General features: G+C 38.6%; 1 protein-coding gene across 1 annotated transcript in view; it reads right to left on the minus strand.

Moving 5' to 3' along the window:
* Positions 1-12,677, minus strand: part of PLB1 (phospholipase B1) — a 90,874-nt gene that overhangs the window by 48,597 nt on the left and 29,600 nt on the right. Inside the window, exons 16-24 of the mRNA XM_069800333.1 lie at positions 9,893-9,961; positions 8,999-9,079; positions 7,492-7,558; positions 6,715-6,773; positions 5,406-5,479; positions 3,985-4,028; positions 3,040-3,148; positions 2,057-2,108; positions 27-107 (exon numbers count right to left, since the gene is read on the minus strand). Coding sequence (XP_069656434.1) covers positions 27-107; positions 2,057-2,108; positions 3,040-3,148; positions 3,985-4,028; positions 5,406-5,479; positions 6,715-6,773; positions 7,492-7,558; positions 8,999-9,079; positions 9,893-9,961 — 636 coding nt within the window. The remainder of the gene's footprint in view (positions 1-26; positions 108-2,056; positions 2,109-3,039; positions 3,149-3,984; positions 4,029-5,405; positions 5,480-6,714; positions 6,774-7,491; positions 7,559-8,998; positions 9,080-9,892; positions 9,962-12,677) is intronic.

The following is a 12,677-nucleotide window of genomic DNA, read 5'->3' on the forward strand; positions in this document are numbered from 1 at the left end:
CACGCTCCAGGCAGCAGGGGACTTACTGGATTGTGGCAGAATTTGCATAGGTCGTTTCCTCCTATGAAAAGTGTTATGAGCTTCCAGTCAGTCTGCAAATTTATTCTCTGCACACAGAAGGAGATGGAATGAAATTTATTCATTAATTAAAAAAAACAAAGCGGGGGGGGGGGCAGGCAACATACAAAACACAAATTCACAAATTTAATGTTTCTCAGGGTACTTGGCTATAGTTCTTTAAGCATCCACCACAAAAATTCATTTGTAGTCATGACTGAAGATGTAGAAACTACGATGATCTAAATAAGATTTACAACATCAGTAGTACCATGAAAAATTATTTGCTTCAGAAAACTGTTGCTCAAAATCCATCTGTATGCTTTCCTTAGTAATATCTTGTGTATACACTGAGTGACTACTCCTGCAGTTCTAGGAATATATCTTCCTTGCAAAAAGGATGGTATATGTTTTACTGTGTCATAAATAATGCAGCTATCCTGCTGGAAAACATTGGAGAGCAATGGATTTCAGTCTTGCTGTGAGACAAACTGCAAAGAATAGAGGGGCAATATTAACTCTATTTAACAGTACTGGTACAAAATTACAGAACTTTTTCCTCTGGAAGGATTTTGCAAAGGGCTAGCTAGTAATGCTTCAGTAAACACACACCTTCTTAGCTTTGAGGAAAAGTTCTGATACGCTTAGCATCATGTAGCTGATGTTGTACTCAATATCTTAATGCTTCAACTTCCATGCAAAACACTACTAAGAAAAGTAGCAATAGTATACCAGCCTCAAGTGGTTTAAAAACATCTATCTTCAAAGGCAGAAGGCAACATATCCCAGCTGGGAAACACACTGTTTGGTAGTTTGGTCTCAAAACATATTTATCCAAATTAAAAGTGGGGAAAATTTTCTGCCTGCACTAAACAGGTTTTTTAAAAAGAAAAAAAAAAGAGCTCTTAAATCAAAGATATATGACTTCTAATATGAGCATTCTTTCAAGTTAGAAAGAAGTTTATTAGTTAAATAAAGTTTGTCAGTTAAATAAAAGGTATTTGCATGCATTTCTTTTGTGTGATGTTTCCAAGCCAATAAATGACAGAGTAGTACTTAGGAGCCTTGAATGGTATGAATGAAAACCATCCAGCTGCTTCATTGTTAGTTGCTATCCCTTTTAATCTCATTTCAGATAGAGCCATCAGAGTGAAACCTTGTTTACAAGAAAGTGAACCAAAAAGGAAGGTACTGCAAATATTTTTGCCCATATGTATTCACCGGAGTATTTATACTAGACATGCACACACAGTTATCTTGAAAGCTTTTTGGCTGCTTTCCAAATGCACAATTGGAAAGCCAAAATAATATCATCTAACTTAGGTCACTGATTCCATAGCACGTTTGTCAAATTACAAATTGCAAACATTAAAAGCACTAGTTGAGGTGAAAAATATGCGAGCAATCCTCATACTAATGTGTGTTTTACAGACCATTAATCAAACAGTTCCTGACAACAAATGTGTAAATCAAAAATTAGCTGATGGCTGAGGGAAAGAAGGGACTAAATTGTTTTTAAAGAAAACAAGTCCTTTCCTCACTCCACACAATTTGCCACTTGAAAAGCTTGTCCTCAACATCCTAGCACGTATCATTACTGCTGCAAAACCCATGTGCTTACAAGATAATTAATAGTACCATGGCAAAATTCCAGCAGAGAAAAAGTTCTGTCATCTTACAGGGTGACATAGGTCAGGAGGGGAAGCAACAGCACTGAATTTACAAGTCACTTGTAAAATGTAAAATGTAAAAATGTTAAGAAGATCACAATTATCTGGGTTTGATAGTAATTATCACATGCTGGTACAAATTCATTTAAGACAAAACTATAGATTATTTTTTACTGACACACTCTGTGCTGGGGGATGTTATACTGTACACTGCTGTACCCATAACCTTAATGTTTAGCATCCACTGTTTGCATCTGCTGTTGGTCTGTTAGAAACTAATGATGCCATATAACTTCATTCTAAATATATTAATGACATGTTAAACTCACAGTATCATTCTTCATGCGGTCCACCAGTCTTCTAACCTGTGCAGGAACATCCCTAAAAATAAAAGACAAATAAAATCATAGAAGTAAAGTAATAAAAATTAAAAAGGAGTCCTGTATAGACAGCAAGGCAAAGAGGAAAACTGATGAATGGACATTCCTCACATAATGGCTAAAAAACGCTGGTAAAGTCCAATTGTCATTGAATGAAAGGTATGATACCCAAAAAAGGCTATATTTTGAGATAGTGATGGGAAAAAAAATGAGGAAATAATTAGCATCCAACAGGCATTCAACCACTTTGCAAATGCTGCATAGTTACACTTTTACAAACTATATAGAAAATACACTGTGCTACCACAAAATGCACTTTGCTCCTTCCCAATATCAGACAGATGCTATTGATACACATATCACTGAAGCATCCATGCATGTATCAATGTTATTACATGGCCTCAAGCCACTAAGGCATGTCTTATAAGAAGTGTTCCCAAGAGAAAAAGATATGATATGAATTTCACTGAAGGCTGAGCATAGTGTTCTCTAGTTAATTCCCAGCTCTGCCACAGACTGACCATAAGCAATCCACAATTTTATCTTAGTTTCTCTACACAAACTCTTGGTCCTGCTAACAAGAGGGTTTGAATTTACCTCGTATAAAATGGGGATATTTTTTCTCTGCCTCATAATAAGGTTGTGAAGCTTTCTGAGTAGTGCTTGTAAAGTGCTTTGGGCTTCTTGGTTGAAAATACTAGAGAAAGCATTGCTTTTGCTGCTAATTTATTTGACATAGATTAGAAACATTGCAAAGCCCCATCACATTTCTTGGCGTTCATGATAGAGATGGGCTAAAGAAATATATCTGGGCTTGCCTATCAGCCTTATTGCACTCCTGCCAAAGTCCAAGGTTTGGGCCTTTTTTTAGTTAGAACTGAGTTTTAAAGAAAAAATCAACTTTCTATTAAAATTAAGACTTTTCCTCTTACTCTGCATGATCCCCTGCCACAGCTTGGTTGAGTGCAGCATTATCTGTAGTCTCCTTTCCAGTGCCAATGGAATACCCTATCAGGGATGGGTTGAATTCACGAAGAATGTCTGCAGAAAAAGATAGCACACTGAAATGTTGCTTACTGCAGCAGATAGCAAATGAGGTTATAAAGATTAGAGCTTGGTAAAAGACCATTAAAAAGCTTTAAGAGATACCTATTAAAAATTAACTTTTAAGTACAATAAACATGGAGATTCATCACCAGACAACTATTTCCTTGCCTTCAAAATTTCTGAATTCATGAATTAACATATCTCATGATTTAACATGATCATCTTGGCTAGCAATGCCATTTTGCCTGGTAAGCGAGGCTGAGTAACCCTACGCTTAGGCAGGAGACTCTCATGCTGTCATACTCTAACTGCATATGGGTTGGAATCAAATCCTTTAGCCTGTTCTCCCCAGATGTATTAACCTTAAAGACCCAAGATTCCCTTCTAGATCTTAGGTTACAAACCAACCTTACAAACATCCCAGATCTAAAATGCCCTGACCTCTAAAAAGCATGTAAAATCTGATCTTGTAACGTGATTCTGCTCCTGCCTAAAACAACTCTCCCACACAGTCAAAACAGTTTCTTTAGGCTATGATCTAAGATCTTTGATTCATCTATCCCCAACATATTTTGGACAGAACTATAACCAACAGAAGAATACTGAAACAACCATACCCCTAGGAATTACAAATACATAGTTAAGTCATGCACAGCAAATTACAGCCTGATTGTTATGTAACTTTAACTCAGCGCTGGACACTGAATACAAAGAGATTTGTTCTGTCATGCTACAAATTGTAGATGGTTCTTCATGTCTTCTTTTATGACAATAGCTGTTTTAATAACCAGCTCCAGATATTTATCAAGTTTACAGAAAAAGGCACTTACTTGCTAGTGTAGTGACTGTGCTTATGTTTTCATTTCCTCCAACACTGTTAAAAAGAAAGAACAAGAAAATATGCTAAGATATGATGGACTTGGTAAGGCAGTGGACCAAGTAAGAGAGCTCCCCCTTATGGGGTTTCTACACACATACACAGCACATTCTCTGGTGGTTGTACTAAGTTAAAGCGAGCTCTTTGTGTGCATACCAATGGGGTCACAAAATTAGAGACTCTGTCATAATCATAATAATCATATTAGAAGCCGTGTACACTAGCTGCCCTTTCAATTCTCTCACGTATTTTGGCATATGTTCAAACCTAGCTGAAAGGAATGAGAATTTTTAAAAGCTGCTATCTTTGCTATTGTTGCCCCTAATAAAATATTTATTACTTCCAAATAAAATATTTTAGTTAACAAATCCTTTGTATCCATAACAACAAGTTCTAAAAGCATATATTTCAGAGTGATAAGTATACTCAATATCTTTTACCCCTCATTTCACTCAAGTGGAAGAATACTACTAGACTGGTAAAATTCATCATATGTCTGTGTGTTCTTTACTCTCCTTCATGCTGTAGAAAATGTTAGTAGGCTTTTTTCCCCAAATGTCAGTAGATTATTATTAAAGATCAAAATATAAAAAGCTGGACTTAGAACAACTCTATAGTATTCCTTTAATTTGGAATAGAATATTTTGAAGTGTTCTAGTACCTGTTTAAACTTCTTATAGAGCTACAGTGGCTCAGATGCATAAGGAATGATGAACAGAAAATCATCCTAACAGGTTTGGTGTTAAATCATACAGTTGCAGAATAACAAGTGAACATAATTGCCTTTCTTCTTGACTTTTTGACCTGTCTAATAAAATGCTGCATATGTAAAAGTCTGTACTAACCCATAATTGATAAACTGTTCTGCATGACATAAGCAATACTGGGAAAGGGTCAAGGAAACTGTGTATGAAACAGCAGCAGCAAAAAACATCACATTTTGACTTTTTGTAGACCGCTGATTTTAAATGAGACAAATGGATGACGTGGGCCACAGTGGGGAAGAGCAGACAGGATATAGAAAGAGCAGGGACAGAAATGCAGAATGTGCAAATGGTGCAATGGCGCTGAGAACTAGAAGTTCCCTTTGCAACAGCTACAACCATGAGAGGAGAAGAGACTGTCTTAATAAGGACCTCATTTCATCCGTTTATCCCAGTGTATTCCAGCCATGCTACATTGTACTCTAGATAGCCACTAGTTTGAATATTTTATTTATCATGAGTATCAATAGCACAACTATGTGCCTCCGTGCAAAACGTAAAGTCAAATTCACTCTCCGCAAGCCTCCATTTGCTACAAAACCAACTATACATATCAAAACCCAAGAAAATGGATTCCCTCTCACTGGGAGCGGAAATTCCTGGGACTTACCTCCAAGAAACACCTCGGTATTGAGTCAGGACATCCAGAACATCATGGGGTTTGGATGCTGCCCCATTACCTGCCTAGAAGCAAAAGAGAAGAGGAGTTCACCTTCAGACAATAAGAATTGCTACAGTAACTAGTTCTCTGATCCTAGTGAAAATAATTAAAGAGTATGTTAATGAAGCAAGCTACATCGTCTTCCCAAAAAATAACAGATCCTTGTTCTCAAAAGGATCAAGGGCTGAGGGTATTTTAACTCTGCTCCAGTGAATTACCCTCCTCTATCAACTTCTTGAGTAGATCAAGTGGGGAAAAAATTGGTTGAGAATGTTCAAAATATTCATATAATTCTAAATTTAAATGATAATCCTGAATGAATAATTATAATGTTCCTCACATTAAAAATTGGTACGGTAATTTTATGTCTTTCCTCCCCAAGTTTCCCCAAGAAAGGATACTACAAGGATTTAATGTGGTAATTAGCACAGAACACATAAGAAATGTGAATTATGATAGGAGCAGCGAAGCAGTCATCACTGATTGGAGAATCACAGCCAGTCTAGGAGTAATGAGTTTATATAGTTCCAGGAATAATGTTAAAGAAAATTCTCAAAATAAGTTACACTTGACACACCTTATGATCTATTGCAATTTTACTCAAATATTTAGTTAATATAAATGGACATGGCTTTATAGTCTTTGGTACTATCATATATATATATATTTATTATACCATACATATCATATATGTACACACATATACACAATTAGCTGCAGAATTTTTTTATTTCTCTTTATGCTGCTTACTAATAGCTTTGAAGGCCAATACCTTGGGAGCTGCCAAGAATCAATATAGAAAAGGAATTGCTGCAGGTCCACTCTAGCAGGTTGGTTTTGCTGCTGTGTGGTCAAATGCCCAGAGAGGCTGTGGATGCCCCATCCCGAGAAGTGTTCAAGGCCAGGTTGGATTGGACTTCGAGCAACTTCATCTAGTGGAAGGTGTCCCTGTCCATGGCAGCGGGGTTGGAACTCTATAATCTTTTAAGTCCCTTCCAACCCAAACCATTCTATGATTCTATGAAATCTTGCAGGTCTTACTCGTGTGGCACTCTTGTGGACTTTGAATGGGAACTGTGCACTCAGATTAGACTCATGATCTGATAACCCGTCAGTCAAGTTGGAGTATGAAAAAGAATATGTGAAAAATGTGGCTCAATAGGGTGTAGCTGTATGTGTTCTATTTCTTGGGTTAAAAATTCAGAAATGCTTTTTCATTACTTTCTTTAACAATGGTTATCCAGTGATCTTTACTTACTGTGAGTGAATCACCCAGGGCAGCGATCACCTGAATATCTGCCGGTTTCAAATTATGAACTAATAAATAAAAAAATAAAGGCAGTGTAAGGGAAAGAGGAAAGAAAGAAAACTTTAAATTGTGATGTTTATTAGAAATTTTCCTTTGAATAAGCATAAAGCATTACAAAGACAGTATTTTAATATTCATGACAGCATCAGGTCAGAATGACAGACACTGACAAGCATCAAATCAGAAAAGATTCTTAGTACCATAGCTGGGCATTAGCTACAGCAACAAGAGAGGCAGTAAGATTTCAGTCTTGCATCTCTGCTTACTCAAATTCCTTTTAACCAGTGGAAACAACTGAAAAGCAGGCACAGCTCTGGTGCCAGCACAGGGTGGAAATGTGGGGACCATCACAGCTTCTGAGAGAAGACAAAACCCACCTGGGGACAGAATTCCACATGGCTTTTTGCACCCCAGGCTGCACTAACAAGAGCCATACTCTATACATACACAGTTTTCCCACCCCTACAACTGAAGTACCTGACTAGCTCCTGTCTTTTCCACCATCACTTCTTTGTACATAGAAGGTGCAGTTGCACAAGCTTTCACCATCCTTGAGGGAGAACTTGCATTTTGCCATATCACTACTCACATTGTTCCAAAAAGGATCTTAAAAGCCACAGTCAGTAGAGTGCACTGCTTCAAAGAGTAGTGTACCTTTCCTAACTAAACCCAGTTCCTGTTCCCCTTCTATCATCAAATTAAGTAGCTCCACAATAAAACCTGTACCTGAAACTGGAACTGTATCAGAGGGACCCCGGTCAAAACAGGGAATGTTTGTTCCATAACTCCTCTCCTGTAAAGACAGATGAGGCAGGACTTCACATCAGACTCACTATACTCTGGTCATGACAAACCATTTACGTCTCAGAGCATTAGATTAACAAATTTCCCACACACTTTTTATACACCTACCCAGCTCAGCCTGTCCTCAGGCTGTGCCTACAACTGCCCTTTGAAGGCAGACACAAGCTTAGTCTGCTCAGAAGTCGCATGACCATATTAGTGCAACACAGCTCTTGCCTACCAGTGGGGCCAGTTATTTCAGTCTCTGTGTCATGCTGTGTACAGCTATGCAACATTTTGTGCACCCATACTCCAAGTTAGGCGAGCTCATACCTTTTTGCAAGAAACTGTTTGAACATCCCTGGAATATACCGGCACGGAACCATACCTTTGTCAGCAGGCCATGAACCTGCCTTCTCCGTGTGCAGCCTCTACATGCAGCCAGGGATTTGCCCTCCTGGCTCTTTTGGGTTGCAACCTACTGATGGAAACACCCCAAGGTCTACTGTTAGTGAAGGCTGACCATCAGTAGGCCAGAGCAGACCATCGCACAAGACCCAAGAACATGCGTTTGCTCCAAATCTCTCTACAGAACTCCTTAACTAGGCTAACTTAAGTAGGCTAAGGAAAAGATACTATTTGTCTTGTCCCATTGCTCCATTTTGGTTTTTTTTACTTAAAAAAACCAAACACAAACATAATACAGTGTTGCTTCTCACCTCCTATGGCATAGCTACTACCAAAAATCAGTGGCAGGTACCATTGCCCCATACAGAGGTCTATACACCCTGAGTAACTAACAAAACAGATGGCAGTATATTAAAATGAGAGGAGAAATGTGTATTATTATTCCGATGACATTCAAGCCATTTTAAGTGCAGATGTGGTCTAGACACTGTGTTCTGGGGCATGAAAATGAGTGTTATCACCTGCCTCTGTAGCTGCTTGGGAGCACCAAGTTCTGCTGAGAATCAGAGTACCATGACTTAAAAAACAATGTACGACTCTTTATCTCTGCTCACCTAATCTGTAACTGTCTCACAAAAAAAGAAAAATGAAAAATCCCTTGGTTTTCAGTTTTACTATGGCATAAACTAGATGAAATCAGACCCACAGAGTGGTTCTGATCTAGTTTCCTCCATGGTAGGACTTAATAGCCCATTTTCACTATCTTCTTATCCCAGGGAAATTAACATTGTTGTCCACATGTTTAAAAAAGGTTCTTGCTGGCTGAACACATCTACCTTAAATCACTCTCTACAAAATCCACCAAGGAGAAACTGTGCTATTAAGCATCTGACTATTTAGTCAAGCATGGAAATAAAGAGCTGGAGCTTTGTATTTAGTTTTCCCAGGTAGCATTGTTTAATTAGGCTACAACACATTCTCACCTACCTGCCCCACTCCCTGGAATAACTCAGTCCATATGATACAAACAGTCCTACTATACCTGAGATGTTTCTTTGGTGTTTGATGTGTCGGTGGAAGATGAGTAGTTACTATTCCTATATGTGAACAAATACGGATTTTCCTGCAGAGTGAAGAGAATATGTTTACCAACATTAGTGGAAACACAGTCAGCTGATGTTAAAGTCTTCTGGCTAGATTTTCCAAGAGAAGAAAATCTTTACAGTATTAATGTTTGAATGAATATTGCACTAGTGAATTAAACTAGGGTAGACCTGAAAATTAAGCCATGGTATGCTCTAGGCATAGCACCACCTCTTGCCTTAAACCTAACATCAAACAAAACACATAATTCAATTTCCTTGATGTTTTAATTGCTGTTCAGTGAAGCTTTTGGATGCCAGTAATATTTTATCACCATCAAATTACTGAAGTCAGAGCTTAAATGCAAAAAAATTCAAGAACCTGTTCTTTTAACGTGAGATGCTCAGACCCTGAAGATACTACTGGGCTACTGACAGCTCCAGGGATTAAAATAGTTAAACCTGACAGCAGAAAGAATCAAATCACAGAAAAGCTAAATTATATAAAATACATGGATTCAATTTTATTGACACTGACACAGATTTTAATACTGATAAAGCACCCCTGATACCCACAATTAATAAATTCAGATTAGCTAGTTATATTTTGAATAAAAAATATCTGATACAGTAAGATGATTTAACTAAATTTTGTCAAAAGTTCTTATTTTCAGAGTTTCACCTTTATAAAATAAACAGTGTATCAATGAACTTTAAGAAGACTAAATTTTTAACAGTGCAGTATCTTGGGGAAGTGCACATTCTAAAGAACTTCAGAAAATTACAGTATTTGAAAACTTGGAAACTCTGCAGAGACTAAATAAAATCTCACTGTAATAAGGAAACCCTTTTACCTGAGATGGACACTGGATCTGAAGCATTTTCGTGACACCGTAAGGCTGCTTCTGTCCAGCTGGCTCCATCTGGAAAGTGAGAGAACAGGGGAATTGTACACATGCTGCATGCGGAAGGAAGGAAAAGCAGCAGCAACTTAAAGGCTCTAGTGCCTGGAGTTTTGCATCAGGTCCCTATACATATTTAAAAACATGTTTTGCTTATGATGAATATTTATTTATGTATAACATACCACACGTATACCTGCAAAAGCAAGGAACTGAAAACAAGGCCTCTCACATGATCAGACTGTCAACCCGTCATCGTTAAAACAACCATCCTCACATTAACTCTGCTCTTGGGAATGCTGACTCTGTAAGTGTTTTTCCCACAAGGCACTGATCTCTTACTACAGTATTCAACTGCTTGTAATGAAGTCGCTATTTATCAGCTCAACCACAGTAACCGTAGACATGCTCTAGAAGAGCATAGCTTAAGCCATCCTCATGATTAGTTCTCCCCCCTTATGGTACGCAGTCTTAACTTTACTGCCATTTGCAAGCCAGTTTTGCTTCCCAGCTGGGCTGGGTATGAGAAAGCAAACGGTGGGTTGCCACAGCTCAGCCGCCGTGTAACAACTCCCTGCAGCAGTCTGTCCGTCCTCCCAGGCCTCAACCACCACATTTTTTGTCTTCTCCCAGGCTGTGAAACCATGCTCAAGAACACTTGAGAAAGGCACGCTTGGGAGTTTACAGTTTATAGTTTTCATATAAAAGTATAAAGAAAAATACAGGCTTTTGTGTGGAAGGGAAAGCAACTTCGAGTAGACTGAAACTTTGAAGTAAAAATGGTATTACTGAAACTCCTTGGAAAATTCAGTTTTGACTCAGATTATACACTGGAGGCTTAGGTAAGTCCACATCACTTTATTTCAGAAGCAGAAAGTACAAAATCCCTAATATAAACAGAAAACTAAAAATCTTCCATTTGGTGATACATTCATGTTGCATTAACTTCTTTCCTTCTGTCTTATGAACACTATCTTTATGTACACCCTCTGCTGCAGATTAATTTTGCACCAAAGTCAGAAACATGGAATATAACACATTAGGGTCACATGCCAATCTTTCGGTGGCTGTAGTCCGTGCAACTAAAAGCTTGCTAATTTATCCCACCTTCCAGAACTGTTTCCTTATCTACATTTTCGTACAAGTTAGACATCAAAAGGTGCACTCCAATTCTGCATAGAAGCTTGATAATATAAATATTTGTTGGCCACCTTCTAACAAGATGGAGAGGGGATTGTTGTTAATGAAAAATTATGGAATTATTCAAAACTCAATATGGACAGCACAAAGTAGCAAATACCACAAGGAATCACTTCACTTGTTCAGGCACCTTGCTGGGTGCTAATTAAATTGCCATCACACCCAAAGGAGTTGGCCACTGGTTTAGATTCCTCAGTAAATGTCTGCTCAGCTTGCACCAGCAGCAGCAGCTGCCAGAAGCAGCAGACTACATAAGAGACAGGATTGAAAGGGCTGGAAAATGCAATAATAACAGGCTTGACGTCACTGATACATTCTGGGCAGGAATGTTATATTCTATCTTGGTTGTTTCATCAGTGAAAATAATGGGAAAATTCAGAGAAATAGAGAAGAGGTTTACAGAGTTTATATTCTTTGAAAGAAGGATTTGAATAAACAGGGTCTGTAGGTTTTTTTGAGAGAGAGAGAGAGAGAGGAATAAAAGGAATGTCCCCAAAACATGCAAAATAATGAAGCTCAGAGAAAAGATACATTGGGCGCTGGTATTTTCACATCTTCCTAGGGCAAAACAAAGTAGCTATTTAATGATATTTGTAAAAGAAAATGTTCTTCTTCCAGCACAGAATCATCCCACAGAACATGGGACAACGGTGGTATTTCCTGACTAGGAATGAACTTCAAACAAGTATTAGATACTTGTACATTGTTGGCAGTTGTGTGATGAGAATGAATTTCTCCAGGAGGTAATTCGTTCCAGGTGACTCAGAGACACTGTTCTCCCAGCAAAGACCAACAGCTCCCATGCAGCAGAGCTGCAAAGTCCTGGTCAGGAAATTGGGCACCAAGTCTGCATTGTGGTCAGCCAAAACCTCCCCTGAATTCTAGCACATCTGTCATGCAGGCCAGTTAGTGTGCAGGTCTGCTCTGGTACTGCAGCAGTCTCTAAGTCAGCGTAAAGCCCTGAAGGCCGAAGAGAGGCATGGGCAGCCTCCTGTCGTGCTGCTCCCATTTGGGTTCTTGCCTGGTTTCAGTTTCTCTCTTGGTGGCAGGGTAGGTTTTTTTGTGGTCTTTTCTGTTACACAGAAGAATGGCAAACACAAAAGCAAGAGCTTCTTGTCTAAGTTCTTTATACACATGAAAGGAACTTTGCCCCCAGACATACGGCCAGAGGTAAAATTGTAGGCATTTGCCAAAAGCCGTCCAAGTAAACAACCAACCTCTCTCAGCTTTTCCTAGCTACCCAATGTCATTTAGCTGACTGTTCTCTGATGTGCTTAGTGTATGAATTACATTGCTACTAGATGGCTAGACATGTTTTGGTAAAATATCCAGCCATGCCTGGGACAAGTCCTTAGCACCTGCTAGCTCAGCTTTTTCTCAGCCAGACTGAAGTGCAGTCCTACTGCCAATTGCCACTAGATTTTCAAGGTTTTGCCCTTTGGCCAATAAGCAGGTAATTGTTCCAAGAAAGAGGCTGGTACCAAGCTGCAAAACAAGGTAAGGGCAGTCTGGGAGACAGCAAAAGGAAGGAAACTCT

This window comes from Haliaeetus albicilla, chromosome 13, assembly GCF_947461875.1.
Source record: "Haliaeetus albicilla chromosome 13, bHalAlb1.1, whole genome shotgun sequence".
Lineage (NCBI taxonomy): Eukaryota > Metazoa > Chordata > Aves > Accipitriformes > Accipitridae > Haliaeetus > Haliaeetus albicilla.